Raw genomic sequence first — 21,034 nt, 5'->3', positions numbered from 1 at the left:
TGGGTGCTCCTCTAAGAGCCCCACAGCGCCAAGGTCTACCTGGGTTCTAGGACGCACACGAGCTGTGCATACCCCGCCAACAGCTGACGCTCTGACGATTTTCTCAGCAGGTGTCTACTCTGCACCTGGTGTTCAGCGCTTCAGCCCTGTCCTATTAAATCTCTCACTCAGCCTTCTGAGGGAGAACCTAGTATCAGCCCCACTTTGCAGATGGAGAAATCGAGGCACAGAGTCATTAAAACGTCTAATGCAAGATCACCGAACTGGTAAATGGCCTGACCTCCAGGCCTGTGGGGCTGCAGCCCTTTCTCTTAACGACGATGCCCTTTCTCTTAACGACGATGCCACTCTGCTCATACCTTTAATGTGAAAGTTCTAAAACAAGCCACATCCCAAACTCCAACAGAATGCCTTGTTTCCTTGTACATTAGTAATTTCTCAACCTGCCTTCCCAGAGCGAGCTAGTGAGAAAAACATCCACCACTGTCACAGCAGAGTGACAAAGAGGAATGGAAAAAAGAGAAATCAAAACAAGGCATTGTTTTTCTTCAGTCCATGACCTGCTCTCTTTTCTGTGTGAGGCTTGCTAAGCCAGCTGATTGTGTGCTCAGAGGACGGTGTTCTAGGGGCCGAAGCAGGATGTAGGTCCTCCTTTCCAGTCCAGTTAAATACTCCGGGTATCTTAGATGCATGAAGGACAAGATGAGGCCACAGCCCACGACCAGACCAGGGAGGAAGGAGATGGCTGGGAAGTGTATGGTGGGCAGGCACCCAAGACCACTTTTCGCCCCTGGGTTAAAGCACTAAGGAGGGCTTTAGTTAAAGCACTAAGCACTTTAGTTAAAGCACTAAGCCCTCTTTAGTGCTTTAACCCTTCTGGGCCCCATCCCCAGGCCTTTCTGCAGCAGTTAGTTGAGGAGTTAACCCCAAAGACGGGGAGATGGGTAGGACCTGAGGCAGCACCCACCAGGGCCCCATCACAGCGCGCGCAATGTGACCACAGCAGGGGCAGGTTTAAAGCCAGGGCCTGGAGCCCACACCAGACACCCTCCAGGGGGAGGGGAGGTGGTGTGACAGAGCCCGGGCTTCCCTTCCGAGAGACACGAGGACCCATAGTGGGAACTGGGAAATCACCATGCATGAACAGACTTATGAACACTCTTAGTATACGCTTCATTTTGACCTGTGACCAAGAGTAGAGGCGGCAGAGCCTCGTCAACTCAGCTCTCGTCCCAGCTGCGAGACTACAGCAGGTCCCGTCACCGGCCGGGCTCAGTTTCCTCGTCTGACGGCAGGGCACAGGAACGCCAACCTCAAAGGGGAGATGTGAGCACTTCACGTCAGAAGAGCTCCTGGCCTCACACCTGCTTTCTTCTCGGCGGCCGAGCCACAGACGTTTGCAGCTGGTTTCCTCAGGGTCAACGACAGAGCAGCTTGTCGAGCAGGATCAGGGGCTGTCCAGGCTGGTGCCGCTGACACCGTGGGTCAGCAAACTCTGTCGCGAGGGGCTGTCCCGCTCACTGTAGCAGGTTCGGCACCGTCCCTGACCTGTACCCCACTGCATTCAAGGAGCACGCCCCCCACCTTGTGACAACCGAAAATGTCTCCCTGCACTGCACCTGTCCCTGGGGTTGGGAGGCAACAGAGGCCCCAGTTGAGACCCCTGGGGTCAGGGGCACAAGGAAACCCAGCAGGGCTCAGGAGGGCAGGACACCGAGCAGCAGAAATCTAGCGACACCACGAGAAACATGAGAGGGGCTGACCGTGGCTGCTCTGCATGAAACCCCTTGAGGCAAGTTTTACTTGTGAACCAGATTCTTCAACCTAACAGGTGAAAATAAGAGATTTCCATTCCAACCCTAATAACCTGTGACCAATTCCCCGGAATAGACACAGAGGCCCTCCCAGAACCCACCGTTGGTGGTGAGCTGCTCGAAAGAAAACCCCATCATGGCTGGCTGTTCTAGGTCAACAAGCAGTGCCGATGGGCACGCAACGATGACAAGAAACAGAAAGAATTGCCCTAGAGAGGGTGGGGACAACTGAGGCAGGTGGTCTTCCCGCAAGAGTCGAACATATGGCTGGTCGCAGAGCCGTCTCTGGGGGTCTGGAACCTGCCACACGGGGAAGGGGCGGGGCTGAGGAGCTGCACTTGGAGGCTGACCAGGCACCCCCCTGCCTGCGGACTGTTCCGAGGGCCCATCGCTGAGGGGACCTCCGTCAGGATGGTGGGGCTGCCGCGTCCGGAGGGCTGGCTGTCAGAGCGACCCTGGTCAGTATCTGGTCGTCACTGGCCCCAAGGACCGAAGGGCTTAGCGCCTCCATCCACCCTGCATCCCTTCATGCACTCAAGAGGCTTGTCCAACGCAGGTACTGTGTGCCCTGGAAGCCTTCTGATACACAACGGGCCGCGTGCGGCCACCACACAGATCAGCTGACAGCTAATCTTAAAATCAGATTTTATACTGAGAGAAGGGATTCTGCCATCTGGAGAATTCGAAGATCTGGCCACCCGCAGATCCACATAGTAATAACCGTGTGCGGAGAGCAGCGGCTGACCCTCTCACCCCTCCCTGAGGTCACACCTCATGGGCATTACTCACTTACATGACCTGCGTGGACCCACAGGCATCTGAATTGGCCACCATCCCCCGGTCGACAGGGGTAAACTTGGGGACGTTTGTTCTCTTGCTCTTGAGTGTGGGGAAGGTGCCGTCAAGAAGTAAGATGCTGGGAGATCACAGAACAAGTCAGGAGGGGACTGCCCACCAGGGCCCTTAGTCCCAGTTAAGTGTGTCCGTCTTGGTGGCACACTGCCTCCTCCCCCAGATAACACACCTGGTTAATAACGAACGACAGGGTCAGGGGTGGAGGCGAAGAACAGTGACAAAGGCTGCAGTGGGAAAGCCTTTCCCCTCCATACAAGCCTGCTCATGCCCCCTGTGACCTTGGGGTGACACGTTAGTGCTTTGCCCCCACTGTGCTGGTGCTTCGTTTGGACACAGCAGAAAAGGGGCCAAAGATTCTCTGAGCCCCAGTGGCCTCTATCTGGATTACTTGGGAGTAAAGGGCACAGTTCCTGAGGAGGGGCCCCAGTCACTGAACTTCCAGCCGAAGCTGTGAACTGTGTAAAGTGCTCTGTGCCACAAGCAGCTCCTCCCTCGTGCACAACAGCCGCAGAGGGTCCTCCTCGGCCCCGGACAGCTGCTAGTTCCAGAACCCGGCTCCCACAGACAGAGGCCTATCCTCAGAGGTGCCGCGTTTCCAAGCTGGGCTATGGAGCTGAATCCCGGCCCCAGCCAGAGGTGGGAGGTGGGACAGGCGGGCTGAGGAGGGTGAGGGCGCCCCCTTGGCTGCCCGGGATGACTCGTTCGCCGCACTTTCCCGGCGAGGGTGACGGGGATGCCACCACAGTTGTGCCGCACCACCTGCTCCGTGGGTCCTCGGCCAACTTGGCAGCGAACGAAGAGGACAGCTTGCTATTTATTCTTCTTGCTCTGGGACTCGGGGCTAATTTTGCAGCTCCTGCATGCGGAGGGGAGCTTCTCTGGGCAACACCCCGCCCTCACGACCCTGACCCAGCTCTGTCCGCATTTCCTGCCTCCACAGGGCCTGCCCTGTGCTCCATGTCCAACCCTCGCTGTCACCTTGTCTCCTCTCCTGTTTCGCTGGGCACCCTTCCCCAAGTCCGTGGAGACCCGTGCCAAGTCTCTATCAGGAGAATGTTCCCCAATTCCTGCAAGAGGATTCCTGGGCATTCTTGGCAATTTCCCAAATCACAACTTGTTCCTGAGACACTCCTGACATTCTCTGTGCTATTTACTGCCTTGGAAATCTACAAAGATAGCTCCCCTAGCTGAGACACGGTGAGTTTGGTGGTACTCAAGAAGAGCTGCGGCCTCGAGCAAACGCCCGAACACTGGGACACACCAGTGCGCACTGCTGAGTGCTGTCCCTGTCCTCCCACAGCGCACAGACCGCCCCCCCCCCCCCACGCTCAGCAGGACTGGGGTCAAAACCATTCACTGTGCTTCCAAAACTTATTCCTGAAGACCATTCACATCAAGTATAGGACGCACATAAGGTTATTAGTATCTATTTTATTTGCAAGAATGACTCATTGTTTGCAGCACACGGAGCCATGAACACACACTTAAAATGGGGCAGCAGCTAAAAGCAAGCCTGACTAATTCGACCATGACCATTTCTCTCCTACCAGTGCCTGCCTTGGTTCCTGGAAATGTCAACCTTAACCACCTCCGTGGGTCAGCTCTTTCTGCTTTCCCTTTGCCTCCCCGGTGTGGATTCTTTCACACTGCGGATGATGATTGCTGTACTTGAAATTTCCAGAAAACTGTGATGCTCTCTCCTGATGTGTTGACACTTTTTCTCGAGGTTGAGCATGTAGGCTTCCTGAGAGGTGCCGGGCAGGAGGTTCCAGCTGATGCGAAGCTCAGGAACTGCAGTCCTTGGAGACACTCATCACTGCCTCTTACCCGGCTCCCAACTCAGCCTCAGGACCCCACAGAGACCAGTTTCTAAACCCAACGCCTTGCTTTCCCTTCATCTGCTCCCAAACCAGCTTCTCTTCTGTCCCCTTTGCACATCATTTGCCCAGACATTTGGCCTCAAACACCAGGCATCACCCAGTTCAGGCCCCACGGTTTCTCTGGGTTACCATGAAAGCACTGTGCCATCCCTCACTGCTCCCCACTGCCCCTCCCCGCCCCTGGCCGCAGGCATGATCTTCTGAAAGCACAGACGTGAGCCCGAAGGCCAGCACGGGCACCCCTTCCAAACATCAGGAGAGAAACTCCCTCGAGACCTTCCACCCCAGGTCCCAGCCGTGCTTTCCGAGACATGCTGCCTGCAGGAGCCAACCCCCTGCTCTCTGGCTACACTGAAAAGAACATCTTTCCCTTTTATGCCTAACAAAATTCTGCGTATCAAACTGGCATATGAGGGTGGGGTTTAGTGACATCTGTCAAGATTTTTAAATGCACCTGCCCTCTGAGCCAGAATGGCTTCTAAAAATCAATCCTACAGACCTATGTGCTGAAATGTATACCTACTGCAACATTCCTGGCAGCACTGTTGGAGGAAGAAAAATCTGGAAACATCTGAAATGTTCCAAGAGAGCAAGGGTGGAATAAATGATAACACAGGCTCTGCAGTGGATACTATGCGGCTTTCGCCAGGAGTGAGCCAGCTTTAGTCAATGAAAAAGGCAAACTACGGAACACTGCGTAGAATCTGGCTCCGACTTACATAAGTATGAACAATTTCTACAAGATTACATAAGCAGCCTGACGGCGATCATGGCGGGGTGGGGGGTTGCACAATACTCAGTCGAGTGACGTTTACTTCTTCGTCTCCTATCTTTCTGTAGCGTTTCATTTTTTTTCATACCTTAAGTTTATCACTTCCTCCAAAACGTCTGCTCCCCAGACTCTCCTTCCCCCGTGCTTCCTTTCTGCTGGTAAAAATAGTCACGCACGTACATGCTTACTATGCGCCAGGCGCTGTTCTAACGGCCTGACACATACGCGCTCATGGCGCCCTCAGGACCCCTGTGAGGTGGAAGCTACGAATACCTCCATCATACAGATGAAGACACTGAGGCTGGGAGAGCTTGTGACTTGCTCAAGACCACACCGCCCATCAGTGGCAAAGCTGGATACAAACCGGGCGGCGTGATGCGTGAGGAGGCACTCTGCAAGCTCCTATCGAATGAATGAATGAAACACACATGGCCTGGTGATATACATGTGCTGGCTCCCGACACAGGGTCCATGTCCTAGCCATCTGTATAATACCCCTGCCAACCTCTCTGCTAGCCAGAGGAGGCACTCAATAAATGTGTGTTGACTTGAATACGGAGATGGTCTACACAGAGTAGACTTGGGGCATCTCTACACCTGCCTGGCCTGGCGGGATGCTGGGCGCGTCATCAAGTACTCTCATACCTGACAGCCAGTCCTCCAACACATCAGGGTCCAGTCACTCCTCACGTGCCCTTCTCATCACCTTGGCCCAGACACCAACTCTTGCAGCCCAGACCCTGCCTCACCACCTGCCCATCTCCAATTTTATTCTCTCTCCCACATCTAGAGTGAAGTTTTATTTTATTTTATTTTTTTTTAAAGATTTTATTTATTTATTTGACAGAGATAGAGACAGCCAGCGAGAGAGGGAACACAAGCAGGGGGAGTGGGAGAGGAAGAAGCAGGCTCATAGCAGAGGAGCCTGATGTGGGACTCGATCCCGGAACGCCGGGATCACGCCCTGAGCCGAAGGCAGGCGCTTAACCGCTGTGCCACCCAGGCGCCCCTAGAGTGAAGTTTTAAAAATGCAAATCAAGTCATTATCACATCCCTGCTCTAAACCCTTCAGTGGCTTCCCAACTCATTGAGAATAAAGCTCAAAGTCAAAGTTATAGCCTCCAAGGCCCCATACGGTCTGGCTCTGTTGAGCTCTCCAGCCTCATTCCCTGTGCGCTCTGTTCTGGCAACCTGGCCTTAATCTGACACAACAAATTTGCTCCTGCCCCAGGGCCTTTGCACTTTCCTCTAACTGCACACCTCCCCAGAAATTTGTAAGATTTTCCCTAAGAGAGGCCCCTGAGGTCCCGATCATCTGATGGAAAACATCACCATGAGACTCTAGGCTCTGACTCTGCATTAACTTTCTTCATAGACCTTATTACTTGACAGCATTTGTTTGTCTATTTTTCAACTCCCCTACTCCTTAAAGGCAGGGTTTTTTTTTTGTTGTTTTTTGTTGTTTGTTTTTTAATCTTTTTTTCTGCTTGGTCTCTACTATAACCCCAGTGCTTGCTGAGTACTTAGTAGGTGCTCTGTTTCAGTGACCGGTGATAATGTTTGCAGAATGTGGGCTCCTCGGACGGGTACGTTCCATGTGTCCACTCAGCACAGTGTTTGTTCTGGAGGTGTTCCAGAGTCCCCCACTTTCTCCGGAACTCGCTAAAGCTGTACCATCCTCTTCCTCCTCCCTTTTCTCCTTCCTCTGTGGAACTGACGTCTCCCCACTCCCCATCAAGCAGAAAGAGATGGCAGAAGTGGAACACGATTACTGCGTGGTGGGAACGCCTGGGGGACACGGAGGTTATCTGAATATTAGAGAAGAGGAGCTGGGGCCCCTGTCACTTTCAAACAGAGGGACTCATTCCCATCTCCTGGGGCCAGAGCCCTGAGGATCTGGAGGGCCAGCAACCTGGGCCGAGCACTTCTTCCACATCCCTTAACAGCAGCCCTGGAAGTAGCCCGGATGGGCTGGAGGTGATTTAACCATCATCTCTCCAGCAGAGCGACAGGATAGCAGGTCCCCCAGGGGAGGTGCCCCTGGCAATGAACTCCCAAGCAACGGGGAGCTTTCCTGCGGGAGAGGCCTGACCTCTAGAGAAGAGCACTGCCACCTGGACCCAGGCTGACCTCTCTGGCTCCCTGAAGAGCCAGAGCTCAGCTGCCGCACCCGGTTTCCCCAGGGCAGGCCCTGCATCACCGGAGTGGGAGATCCCCAGTAGGGGAAGGAGAGCGGAGAGGCTGGCTTTAGGAATAATTCAGAATGACTTTGGGCAAATCACTTAAATGTTCTGGGCCTCCGGTTTTTTACTTGTAGGGATAGATGGATGTATGGCTGCATGAAGAGACAAACAGAGAAACGTCCGCGGGGATTTTATAAGGATTCTCTCCTCCTCTTTGCCGTGAGTCTCATGATTGACAGCGGACATCACGGAGCAGACACCGTGCTAGTTCTCTCACGTGCCCTCACTGAGTACCCCAACAGATCAGCGGCCCTCATACAACTCTTGCCGTTTTATGCTTTATGGCGCAAGACACAGAGGCCAAATCCTTGCCCGAGGTCGCCATCCTCCTTCGTGGTAGAGCTGGGGAATATCACAAACTCCAAACTCCCCACCCTTTCTATTTGGCTACCAGGGATCTCAAATTCCTTTGCCTTTGAGGGCCCGGTAGTGAAGCAAATCAGTGAAGCCAGCCAAGGGGAGATGCGAGACAGGGTGTTCGGAAAGGTGCCCAACTGGGGCATGCTCAGCTTGCAAAGTGAATGCTCAGGGTCCCCCTGGTGGTGCACAGGCTGCGGCATTCCTCCCTGAGCTAACCCCCTGCTCACTGGGAGAACAGGGCAGCTCCAATTTCAGCAAGGAATACATCCAACAGCTTTAAGAGTAAAGGCAGCAGCAGATGGGGGTAGGGGTGGGGGCAAACATCGACCACATTTTCTGCTGAAAATTCAGTTGGGAATTTGTGCTGTGACCTACATTACCCCAGCCTCTGCCCCGTACTTTTCCTCTCCCCTTCAGGAACAGCAGAACACGATACATTTCCCAAGGATGAATTACTCGGCAGAAAACATTTTAATAATGCGCTAAATGACAGCACAACAAATCATTTAAGCCTTCACCGATTTGTGGTCCAGTTCCACGGAATGAATTCTTGGATTCCAAGCCTCCCTCATTAACAGGCTTTCAAAAGAGCACCTGACATCCCCCCAGCGTCTGGGGTAACATCTGCCACGCGCCACGTCTTGGCACCCACCTTTCCCTGAAATGCCGGGAGGACGCAAACAACGCGGGGCTCCCAAGGAGGCAGCCACTGGGGGGCTGCTCCTCATGTGCTCACCATTTTGGGGGCAGACTCTGGGCCCGCCTCATACACAGAGTTCAAAATGGAAATGGCCTGCTTTCTACCGTCCCGCTTTCTATAGCGGACTGCTGCTGGCATTAGCAAGGAAGGCAATGGGAGGCAGAGAGATTTGGAGAATAAATTCAACCAGCTGACTCTTCGACTCAGATTTGTGCAGATGGCAGAAGACTTGCAAGTCCTGGTGCCCCCTGCAGAGCACAGGGAAACCCGGACACAGTAAAGAGAAATGTGCGTGCAAAAGCGGGTTCTGGTGGGTACTGGGCTCCAGGCTGCACAAGCCTCAAGGTTTCAAGGAAGACTGATGGAGGAAAATGAGCAAATTCTACCCACTTGCTTTGACTCCCCTGCCCGCCTTCCCTCTCCTGCCCAAGATGGAATGGGACCACCTTTAGGAAGTTTAGCAGTGGTCCAGCTCATAGAACATGCGTGGGAGCGGAGCATGAGAGGAACGCACTATGAGTAACAGTCCGGCCCCCATCCCGCCTAGATGGAGTGGCCGGTGGGAGGCAGGACTGCAAACTCTAGCCTCCACCGGGGCCAGGCAGGTAACGCAACTCAGTGTACGAAAACAACAGCCCAACACTGACAGCCAGTGGCAGGGAAGTGGCAGAGTCCAGAAGACGACAGGAGCGGAGGTCTCAGTGAGGGCAGGGCAGCCAAGTGAGGCTGAGCGGGATGGGGTGGGGTGGGCATTCATCCATCCCTGCTGCCGTAACAAAACACCACGGACTGGGGGGCTTAAGCAACAGACATTGATTTCTCACTGTTCTGGAGGCTGAAAGTCCAAGATCAAAGGGCTGGCAGATTCGGTTCCAGGTGAAGGCTCTCTTCCTGGCTTGTAGATGGTTGCCTTTCACTGTGTCCTCACGTTGCGGGGGAGGGGCGGGAGAGAGAGAGCACTCTAGTGCCTCTCCCCTCTCCTTTAAGGGCACTAATCCTGTCATATCACCCTTACAACTTCCTCTAAACCTAACAACCTCCCCAAAGCCCTACTTCCAAATACGATCAGACTGGGGTTAGGGCTTCAACATACAAATTATGGGAGGACACAAGTGTTCGGTCCATAACAGGACATGACCAATTCTGATAACAGATTTTTTTTTTTGACACCGTCTCATATTTTGATGTTGGCATCACTTCAGTTAAGATAAACAAATAGCCAAAGCCCACTGGACTGGTCACAGACCAGGTCAGAGGGGCAGGCTCAATCTGCAGGCTGTGGGTTTGTCCTGAAACACGGGATACGACACCAAACAGCCCGGGCTCCCCGTGTGCTGGCTGGTAACCCCGGCAGCAGCAGGTAACCTCTTTGGGCCTCACTCTCCTCAGCAGTTTAGAGGGAAACCTCATCAAATTGTCATGCCATTGGCAAGTTTATAAGGCTCCACCTACTCGGTTCTCACGAAGACTGGAAGAGATCAAGTGGGGGAAGCACTCAGGGTCTGTAGTAAGTACTCAGTAAATGGAAAGGGACAGGCGGCACTGTCCTTAGGAAACAAGCCCACTTCTGTTCAGTAGCTAAAAGGGGGTTTTAGAATCCTGAGTCAGCATTTGAAAGAGCTGAGGAAATCTGCCAAGAATAATTATGCTTTGTGGGGTTTATTTCCTTAGTCAAGAGAGTTTTGTGTTTTTTTTAAACTAGAAATTTCTGAGGGTGAGCTCTTGAGCAGAAGGCCAGGCGCGCTGTTTTCTGCAGGTGATTTCCTATTTATAACACATAAATAGGAAATCACCGCGTGGACATTCACCAGCATGGACGCACTTGGCCAATGTCCACCTTCCATTGCCCCAAAACGAACGGATCTGCAAACTCCACCCTGGATTCCCACCTCACTCAGAAAAGACAGAGGAGGACAGGGCAGCGTGATCTGCACTGCGAGGAAAGCCACAGGGGGAAAATGGCTTAATCCCAACTGGGGTCTACACTAGCGTTTACTCAGAAGTCTGGTGTCAATAGCGTGTCACCTGCCATAGTCTCTTACTGAAATTCTTTGTATTTTTTAAAGCCTGTGACATCAAACCCTATGTTCTCTGTGCTAATGAGGCACAAAAGGTTTCTCCCTCAGCTGTGACGGATGGCAGCCGGCACGGCGGAGCTCGCCCCACACCCTGAGACGTGCGGTGAACGCGCAGTTTCCACCATCCCGCAGGCCGCTGTTTGGTACACACATAGCCAGAGATGCCGCGGCCGCCCATACCCGCAGGAAGGACGCCAGCTTGCGGTGAACAGTCCTTCCTCCTCCTTGGACTCGGGCAAGCAGCCCTGCTCTGCGTCAGGGTCTTAGGCCCAACTCTCTCACTTGGTTTTCATCAGAAAACTTAGCCCAAATTCACAGGACTCAGTGACAGGTTAGCAGCCAGGGAGCTGTCTTGAAAAGAAGGGGGATCGCCCTCGCCAACTGTCACAGCTCTTTCACAACAGCGAAGCTAAGGCCCCGGCCGCACAAGACAATGAGAGAAAGACGCCGTGTCCCATCTGGTGTGTCCAGGAAACAAGGTGCCTTGTACTCGGGGCGGATTACAGGCTTTGTCTTCTCACAAAAGCCCTGAAACAAGTAGAAAAACACAAGCAAGCTACAAGCGGTAAGAGGGGCAGTCAGGCCATTGTCTGTCTGGTTGGAAGTTCAATCTGGAAATGTCAGGAAGTGTGACCCAAAGGCGCCCCCACGGACAGGAGCAGAAGAAGCTTCCCGGTCTGAAGTTCGAGCATCACTGGTCATGAGAACAGGCCCCCAAGCCCGTAGGTGCCGTTTTTCAAGAGCTAAACTAAAAAGCAACTCCTATTTCCCCCGAACCATCACACAGACCCAGACCAGAGCTTCTCAACTAACGAGTCCCAATCCCATTTCCGGGGATCCACAGGTTTGCCGTATGGGGTCTTCCATCTTGTGTTTCCACGTGATGTTAATGTTCTAGAAATGATATGATTACGTTCTCTAGCATCAGAAGACGCAACAGAAAACCAACTATTCTCCATCACCTTGGTCCCGATTCCAGGGTATAAATGGGTCAGGCTAATGCCAGACTTAACAGCACAGACGGGACCATCAGTGATCATGTAGTGACCCCAAGTGACAACCACCTGCCCCAACGTGCTGCACAGATGTCCCCCACAATGTGACCGGAGAAGAGGGGGACATGGAGTCCGCACGGAGACACACAGGTGCCACACAGGGCAAGCAAAAAAAAAACGTGCCGCGCTACTGTGAGCAAAGCTTCGGTTTCAGAAAACAGCAACATCCACCGTGTTGACAATTCTAAACTGTAATGATTTTGTAAGTGCTTGACACGTCCACCAATGCCTTTCACTTTCTTTTCACTTTTATGAGATGTAAGAACAAGAAACTTATACCTAATTTTAAGTTAGTTCACACTTAAATTATTGTCATATTAATATGACGTAAGTCAGTAGCAGTGGAGTCTGAGAATGTTTCCTTGCATCCATTACCCATTGAGGCAACAGTGATGGACTGATTTGGTTCTGGAACATTCTGTGAGCTGCAGAGAAAATCAATCTCTCCTTTGATCAGAAGGTACAAAGTATAAAACTGCACAGGCCTGCATTTAGTTGCAAACCTCAGCTCAACCACACCCGTCCGCAGATTCGCGGTCTCGAAGCCCCTTCCGAAGTCCGCAGCGCGGCTCGCAGCGCTGGGAACGCCTGGGCCCCGGTGTGGCGAGGACACACACATACACTTTGCTGGAGAAGAGGAAGGAGGAGGTGCTGGGCGGCGGGCCGGCGTGAAGCGTACTTACACAAAGAAGGGCATCAGCTGCACGAGGGTCTCCTTCTTGGGGCTGGCAGCAAACTCGGGGGCCACCTGGATGACCTTGTTCATGACACTGCGTAGGTAGTTCTGCAGCTGCTTCCTCCGCTCCTCCACAAACTTGGCATCCTGAGGAAACACACACAGAGATGCTCAGGTGTGCTCTCTCCGTCCATCCAAAACAGCCCACAGAAGACACTGCCATCAGTCAGCACCGGGCAGACGGTGGAAGCGTGCGAGCAAATGCCTCGTGCGCACGGCATCCGAGGCTTACATGGGCGGTCCCGCTGAGTGACAGGGAAGACGCTCATGATGTTCCTACTAAGAGGGGCACAGCGGGTCCCTAAAACCACCTACAGTGTGTTCCCACGAATGAATGAAGTCTTACACCTGTGGCTGTTATGTACCGAGCACCTACTACGAGCCGAGGGTGGTGATTGGGCCTGGGGACTGAACCTGGACCCCAGGGCTCCCTGCTGTGTCGCTGGTGGAGGTCACAGGCCAGTGTGGGACACACCAATAAACCCAGGGAACACACAGGCCAAAATAATTATTTATCACACTGAATGCTGCCTTCCAAAGACAGTGCTTAATTTGCCAACATAGGAATTTTCCAAAATATGAATCAGTCACTGCCATTTAGGAAAGGTTTTATTGATAAACAAATTGCACCTTCTCTTAAAACACTAGGCTACGTGGCAGCAGGAGGCCCGCCAGGCTGCGGCTGGGCAGCAGGGCTCCTGCGGCAGGCACAGGCCCCCAGGTCCATGCAGTCTCTCCAGCCCTCTGTGCTCTGGGGCTCGGTGCTCCTGACTCTCCCCACTTAGAGCCCCCAATCCACCCCCGTGTCTCTTGGCCCTTGGCGGCAATGCCGGCCTCCCGCGTGTGCCTGCCAGGCACTAGAACTCGGACCTGTGTGATGATTTGCCATCCCACAGTCGACATCCTTAACAGTTTCAAAATAAGGGGCCCCACCGATTCTGCAGCCCACCCTGCTCATTCATAACTGCAGTGGGGGGCCCTGGATTACTAAAAAGAAGCCCTGGCCAGCCTGTGGGGGGCAGGAAGCTCTGAGAGCCACGTGGGGTGAGTAAGGGAGGAGTAGAGAGAGGGCAGGAGGGATGGGGTCATCCATCCTCACGAGCACATAAGAGGAGACATACCCTGACTCAAGTCACATGACAGATGAGAAAGTGGCGGCGTAGAGAGGGTCTGGGTAGCGTTAGCATGAACGAGGTCCCACACACGGACTGGGGCCAGCACAGAGCTGGCCCAGGAGGGACTCAGCAAGTCTGCTGAAAAAGGCTGTGCTCAGAGGCACCCAAGAACCTGCCCAGAGCCTCCCCTGATCTCGGGAGAAGAGGCCCCACAAAGCCCAGCCAAGGCCCTGAGCACAGCAGGGAGATTCTTTAAGTGTTGCCCCATTTAGCAAACAAAAATACAGGATGCTGGGTGATAGCTGAATTTCAGATAAACAATGAATAGTTTTTCAGTATTCATAACTCAATATTCAATAATTCATGACTCAATAATTTCTCAGTATTCAACTACGTACCACACAATAAAAGCTTCCCATGCAATATTTGGGACATATTTGAACTAAGAAATTATTCATCATTTATCTGAAATTCAAATTTCCCCGGGCACCCTATGTTTCATCTGGCAACCTATCCCGGAGCACCAGGTGGGAGAAAGGGTCACAGAGCTGCTGGGGCCGGCAAGCGGCCCCCCCACCCCGACCCACCCCACCAGGCCCTTTCTGGGTCACAACCAGGTCTTGCCCAGAGCCACCCCCGGGCCCGTCTCGGCGCCTCTCCTCGGGAGGGTGAGAGCACTGAATGCTGCTGGATGGGGCACTCCACCTCTAGGGCTGGCCCAGCCCCAGGCGGGGACTCGGGAGGGGAGCGCGCTGGGCAGGGAGAGCAGGAGGTCCTGGGCCTGCACTGGAGCCTCTCACGCCACCGCCTCCCTGGTCTGAATGCTACCTGCCGCTCTACGGTCCCGCGTCACTGAGCAACTAGACGCTCCTCCTTGGGAAGGTGGTTCACAGGCCAGGTGAGCGTGGAAGGGAGCTCAGGAGGCCTGAGTTCTCATCGGCACAAAAGCCCACAAGGCCCGCCTGAGAGGCTGCAGCAGGACAACAAAGGTACCCATGGGTCCCAGAGGAGCTCGCAGAGATCTCTCGGTTTCTGCAGCGGGGAGAGTCGGCGTGCTCTAGAGCGGAGACGGGAGATGGCTCCTCCCGCTGCCTGCAGGGCTGGGGGGGAGGGGGCAACAGGATCCCAGGGAGGTGAGGGTGCTCAGAAGGAAGGTGGGAGACGCCACCCAGGGGTTGAATAAGGCCCGTTTTCACTTGTCTCAGAGCCTCCTCTCACCCAGGTCCCAGAGGCAGCAGTGCCATGGCAGAAAGGTTGTCACCCTAGAAGAATCCCAAATCCTTGCCCGTACGCGTTCCTCCAGATGGCCGGGGCCTGGAAACCCGGCCAGCCCCTGAGAAATCCCAATATGGCAGCAACCGCACTTTGACAAGTGGGCAATTTTTACTGGAGCGATTCACAATAAGCCAAGGTATTTATGGAATCTTTATTCATGCTCTGTGCTCAGCGCGTTCGTTGCCTTGCATGCTTACAACCCGTCTGAGGCTGGAAACAGAAGCTGAGAAAGGGAAAGGAACATGCCCGAGGGCTCAGAATCGGGAGGCGGACGAGCGGGGTCCTGGGTCTTCAACCTGCTCAGAGTCGGAGCCGCCCTCCACCCAGAAGGCACTCTTCCAACTTACAGAAGAATCAGCTACGAGTCTTCCAAAGCACAGGCTTCCCCAGACCAGGATTCAGTTCACACAAATTCCACTCTGGGGTCAGCACTAGCAGAAGCCGATGACCGTGGGAGGAGGAGAAAGCCTGCCACCTTGGTGCCCGGCGGCCATCCTCTGCCGGGGATACTGCTTCCCTGGGGTCTCAGTCTGATTCGGAGGTGCCGACACCCCGAGTCCCCACAGAGTTTGCAGTGGGGCAGGGAAGATCTCAGAACTCTTCATGAAAGACTGCATTTTTCCTATGTCTGTCATTTCATTTTTACTTTATTATGGAAATTTCGAAATACAGCAAAAAGCAGAGCAAATCATACCAGGAATCCCCATAACCCTTTATCTAATAAAAAAGCCATAAACCTTCTCCATATTTGCTTCATCATTGCTACCTTTTTGCTGAGGTCTTTTACGGTAAATTATAGTCATCGTGACATGTCACCACAGGGGGCTTTGGCATGTCTTCCTAACATACGAAGAACGTTCTCCTATTTAACCACAATACCATTAGTGCCTCTAACAAAATGAATGCTGATTTGCTGGTGTTATCTCATACGTAGCCTATGTTTAAGCATTTAGTTTTCAAATGTGCCTACTGCTTCTCGAATTTTTTTAAGAAGGGGCTCTAGTCCATCCCAGAAGGACACTGGTGACTCCAGTAGGTTGAATGCAACACTGTCCAGAACAGACTCCCCCTTGGGGATCCGCTGGGTTCTGACCTACTGGTGAAGACGGTCCTACTTTTTCTACCACAAGCTGCTGGTGCCTTGTATCACCTAAAAATATTAAAACCAGGATATTCCGGCATAAAATCCAGATTCCTGGCCTCCCTTGAAAACGGAGCAATCTTGCCGTCATTAGCTGGAAGCACAGAGCCGCCACCCCTCCCAGCCTGCCTCCTTGGTCCGATCCCCTGCCTGGCCTCCCGGGGCCCCTATAAAACCATCCAAGAGACCACACTGTGGGACAATCGCACCCAATGACGTTCCCTCAGGCAGGTAGAGCGACCTGCGTAGCCATTTACCAGCTCCACCATCAGGTGGCTAAACCAGGCGGGAGCCTCAGACTTCTCATCCAAGAAATGGGGCTAAGGATGGAGCCTACCTCACTCGTGATAACCTAGGCTAAGCCCCTGGGAATGAACATCATCTGCCAGGCTGCAACAGATGATGATTCATGGCTGTTCCGCCACGATGTTTCCTGTCAAGTCATTTCTATGTGGACAGGGTGATGACAGGCAGGCAGATGGTGGATGTCGAGGCAGGGGGCAAGTGCTACGAAGCTGTGATCCCCGGGTACTCAGGGAAGCTCGAAGGAAATTTGCAAGAGGAATGGAGGAGGGTTTCAGTCGGAGGAAGTCACTCCTGAAAATACTGCTTTAGCATCCCTTGGAGAAAAGACACGTCAGACAGAGCGTCTAGGTGGGCATCCTCGGGTGGGGAACAGACATGCCAAGGAGAGGGATGAGCAAATGCAAACGACAAAGGCAGGAGGTCTGCCGGGGCAGCAGAGGGCAGGCCCCATAGCAGGGCTCAGCCGTTTGAGCGAGAGCTGACTAGTGGCAGGCGGAGGGGATCATGCACAGCCTCGCAGACCATCGTAGAAGGAGGCCGGCAGGAGGACGGATGTAGGACAGGCGTGATCTCATAGGCATTTAGGAAGACCGCTCTGGGGGACACCGCCTACAGGCAGCGTTCGACAGAGAGATCTTTCAAAATTCTGTCATGACGTTGTCCTGGGTCAGAATTCTTCAAAGGCTCCCCGTGAACTCTATCTGCTCCCCAACACACATGTCTAAACCGTTAGCACAGCTCACAGGGAGCTGCACAATGTGGCCACAGCACGCCCTGCCAACCTCACTTCACGTCTCCCTGTTCCACCCTTCAGCCCACCCAACACCGTCAACGTGTCTGCCCCCTGACTTTCTCCCCATGACACACGCGCTCTCCTGGTGCCTTCTGGCCTTTCCAGAGCCCTTCCCTTGCCCTGGAATACCTCACAATTTTGGTCTCTGCTCTTGTGCCGCCACCTCTGAGAAGCCCTCCAGGACACACTAGCTAATGTTGCCCTGTTCTCTTCTTCACGGTCCTCACCACTGCCTGGAATGGTCTTGCTGACTTAACATGTGCCTTCTGCTCCCCCACCTCCCTTCATCAATTCTAAGTCCCAGGGAGGCAGGTCCCTTACCCATCCTGTTCCCCCCTGTATCGCCAGAGCCTAACGCAGTGCCTGGAGATGAAGAGAGGCCCCATAAACATTTGCCATAAGAATGCATACACGCAGTGGATGAATTCAGGGGAGGAAAGGCAGGCCACCAGGCAGAATGGTTTGAAGGCTGTGGCCAAGTCCAATGAGAGAGGACAAAGACCCCTGAGGGGAGTGGGATGGAGGAAAGGAGGCTGACCTCCACGGGGCCTCAGGCAGCAAGATGAAGACAGGTAACAGCTGCACAAGGACAGGGAGCTGGTCCTTCAGAAACCCCAGTTGTCACACGGGCACCCGGGAGATCTCTGTCCTGTCGGAGCCTGCCCCACAGGACTGGGTCAGCGCTGCAAGGGCCATGAGGTATTTCTGAGTTCACTGGCTGGGCCGCAGAGCTGCAGCCTAAACATAGTGCAAGAAGTGGCTGCAGTGGACAGAAGCCTAGCTCATGGAACCTGCCAGACTCGTCCGGGGGCTGCTTGTGCACCCCCGCGGCCATGGCCCTGCTGTCATTTCTGTGGCATTCCTGTCACACCACTACTGTCATTTAGCGTTCAGAGCCATTAGCAATGCTGGGGGTCAGTCCCCGCATCAGAAAAATCAGAAAAGAACACCCAGGGCTCTCTGGATGGGAGTGTTTTCTTCCCTCCGGAAAAGGGTAACTTTGTTTTGAGCCTCAAGAAAATAAAGACGCCATCACGTTAAGAACAGCAATTCTGAAGGGGCGCCTGGGTGGCTCAGTGGGCTGAGCATCTGACTCTTGATTTCAGCTCAGGTCATGATCTTGGGGTCAGGAGACTGAGCCGGGCTCGGCGCTCAGCGGGAGTCTGCTTGTCCCTCTCCCTCAAGCTCCCCTCCCGGCTCATGCTCACTCTCTCTTTAAAGTCAATAAATAAAAACCTTAAAAAAAATAGCAATTCTGAAAATGATGGAATACTGTAAACCAGACAATGAGCCACGCTTTCTAGAACAAACACTCGGCCCCTGACCCTCCACATTCTGACACTGTCTCCGTGAGGCCGCCCTTCCTGTGAGCTGCCTGCTGGTGGGCAGAGTGACTCTGTAATCCCGAGTTCCTTTTCATTCTCATCTAAGAACATCACAGTGTTTTACAAAATAAATTGGAGGTCTGGTTCCATCAGGAGTGGTGAGTGGCAAGTGGCTCAGGCCCTGTTGAGAGACGGCTACTCCAGAGTGAGCTGATCTGGTCCCTGGCTGGAGAATTCTGGAACATTGATTAGACTCCCAGGGGGCCCAGCACAAGGATCCTCTAGCTACAAGATCCCCACCCCTGCCCAATTCTGAGCAGAATGGCTTACCCGCGCCCCATTTCTTCTCCCTGGGAACAAGAGAGTCAGGCTTCCCAGCATCCTTGTGAGGTGGGAGCCACGGGCCAGGCCTGGCAGATGCCACATGAGCCAACCATGTCCAGGCCTTGCCAGAAGAAGGTTAGGACCCTGCGACGCTCTCCTCTCCCTTCTCTTCCCTTCCTCTGGGAGTGTGGCGGTCGTCTGGGAAGATGGCAGAGCCACTCATGAGGAAGCCACCACACCCCCCCGGCACTGGGTGTGAGCTGAATGAGAAACTAACTTTGTGGCCGAAAGCCACAGAGTTCCACATTTACGTCACGTGCTTTCAGAGGTCCTCCTGCTAATTCCATGGATTCTCACGGGGCACATACCCTGGTGATTTGCTGCAGGCCTGCCTGCGTCCAAGGCAGCATGCCTTGAAAGAACACACACTGGTTAACAGATGTGGCCCCTGCCCTTGAGAAGCTTCGAGGCTGGTAGGGGAAGGAGACAAGCAGCAGGTACACGAATACATCAGGGTAAGTGCTATGGGAGAGCTGCGTGTGGGACAGTCAGAAGGAAGGCAGATGGACTAGCCTGGCGAAAGCAAGGCCCCTGGGAGGGGGCACCTTCAAAGCTGAGACAGGAGGAGAGACAGGAGGGCAGATCTAGAGGCAGGGAGAGCAGTGGGGAGGCTGCTGTGGTCACCCAGGCAAGAGGCGCTGGTGGTGTGGCCCAGGCTGCCAACCTCAAAGGGAAGGAAATGCACTCAAGTTCTCGGTCAGACGTGGGCTAGATTCATTCGCTTACTCATTCAACGATCCAGTCACTTCATTCATTCATTCAACAGACATTGCTTGGGGCCTGCTGTGAGCCAGGCACTGTGAAGGCCTGGGTCCTGACTTCAGGGAGCTTCTAGCCGGTTGGAAGAAGTAGGCGAGGCAGTGCCCACGACACCACACATGTGACAGAGGTGTGCACGGGGTGAGCTGTGGGGTACAGGGGGCGTGCCCTGAGGCTGGCGTCCTATAACCACCATCACAGCGGTGGCAGCAGGGGCTGGCACTAGTCACGTGTAGGGAGCAGCTCCTCCGTGGGCGCTGGGCCGCGCACACCTCGGCACGGATTCCCTGCATTCTCAGAAGCGCACTGAGACAGGCACTTCCGAGAGAGGAAGCGGAGGAGAGGCTGAGGCGCGAGTGCCCACACGCTCTCAACAACTGAGCCCGTTTCCTGGGCCGGTGCCCGCATCCGGCTGCCTGACAAAGAGAAGGGAGAGGTGCTGGGCAGGGATGGCCGGGATGTGCCAAGGGCCACGGCTGGGGAGAACCGGAGGCAGGAGCAGAGCGGGGGGCAGGCAGCTGGCAGGGGCAGACCGGGGAGGTCACGGTAGAGAACATGGACTCCGCCCTCGGGGCAACAGGAGAGTGACAATCAGCTGTTCCTTCCATGAGACAGAGAAGTTCGGACTCTGGTTTGTAAGAGCTCTGCTTGGTCCCTCTCACTCTGTTTTGTCTCGAATCCTGAAAACCTGCCTTTCGTGCTTCCAGGATGGGTCAGCTGGGAGGTGCAGACGCAGCTGATCTCAACCGCAGGCCCCTGCCCGCACTCCTGGGACACGCAGACAGGCTGCACGGCACGCAAGCTGCAAACTGGTGAGCTCCGCGAGCTCCGCTGTGTTACGGGTGTGATGCCTGAGCACTTGTTTCCAGGGAGACCGTTATGTAATCGCTAATTGGGAAGCCAGAAGAGAAAATTCCCGCAATTGCCACTTCCAACACTCTCCACAGAGGGATCTGAGAACCATGAATTGTCGGGCATGATGGACCCTCGCACCGCTTCCGAAATGCCACTGAGCCCCTTGTATAAGCTTCTGATGGGGTAATTTTGGCAAAGCTGCACAAAGCATCTTCACTTGATTAACTCAGGGAATAAGAAAGGTGCAAACTTAGATAAGGAAACTGGGCTTCTAATCTTTACACCCAGAACGGGCTCCAAGAGGCCATGAGGGGGTCCTGAGGTTCACAACAGGCCTAGACAGCTGGATGAGTGACCTGGCTGGTTTAACCACGTCTCATTTAACAAGATTTTCTCCTGGGTGTTCACCAGCTGAAATGCACCAGATGTGAAGGGAAGAGGGGAAGGAGAAGGCTTTCTCTGCAGAGTTTGGGGAAGGGAGGGAGAGGAAGGCTGGGGTGTGTCTCTAAGGCACCCCTGGTGAGAATTTCATGACCTAAGTCTCTACAGACACCCCCTGACTTCAGAGGCCCAAGTCACTGCCCTTCT

General features: G+C 54.0%; 1 protein-coding gene across 1 annotated transcript in view; it reads right to left on the bottom strand.

The window, feature by feature from the left end:
* Positions 1 to 21,034, bottom strand: part of SNX29 (sorting nexin 29) — a 511,081-nt gene that overhangs the window by 41,940 nt on the left and 448,107 nt on the right. The window contains exon 20 of the mRNA XM_026520303.4: positions 12,441 to 12,580. Within this exon, the coding sequence (XP_026376088.1) occupies positions 12,441 to 12,580 (140 nt within the window). The remainder of the gene's footprint in view (positions 1 to 12,440; positions 12,581 to 21,034) is intronic.

The sequence above is a fragment of the Ursus arctos genome, unplaced genomic scaffold (genome assembly GCF_023065955.2).
Source record: "Ursus arctos isolate Adak ecotype North America unplaced genomic scaffold, UrsArc2.0 scaffold_2, whole genome shotgun sequence".
NCBI lineage: Eukaryota > Metazoa > Chordata > Mammalia > Carnivora > Ursidae > Ursus > Ursus arctos.
The sequence above is the reverse complement of the archived record's forward strand: the minus strand, read 5'-3'. Positions and strand labels throughout refer to the sequence as shown.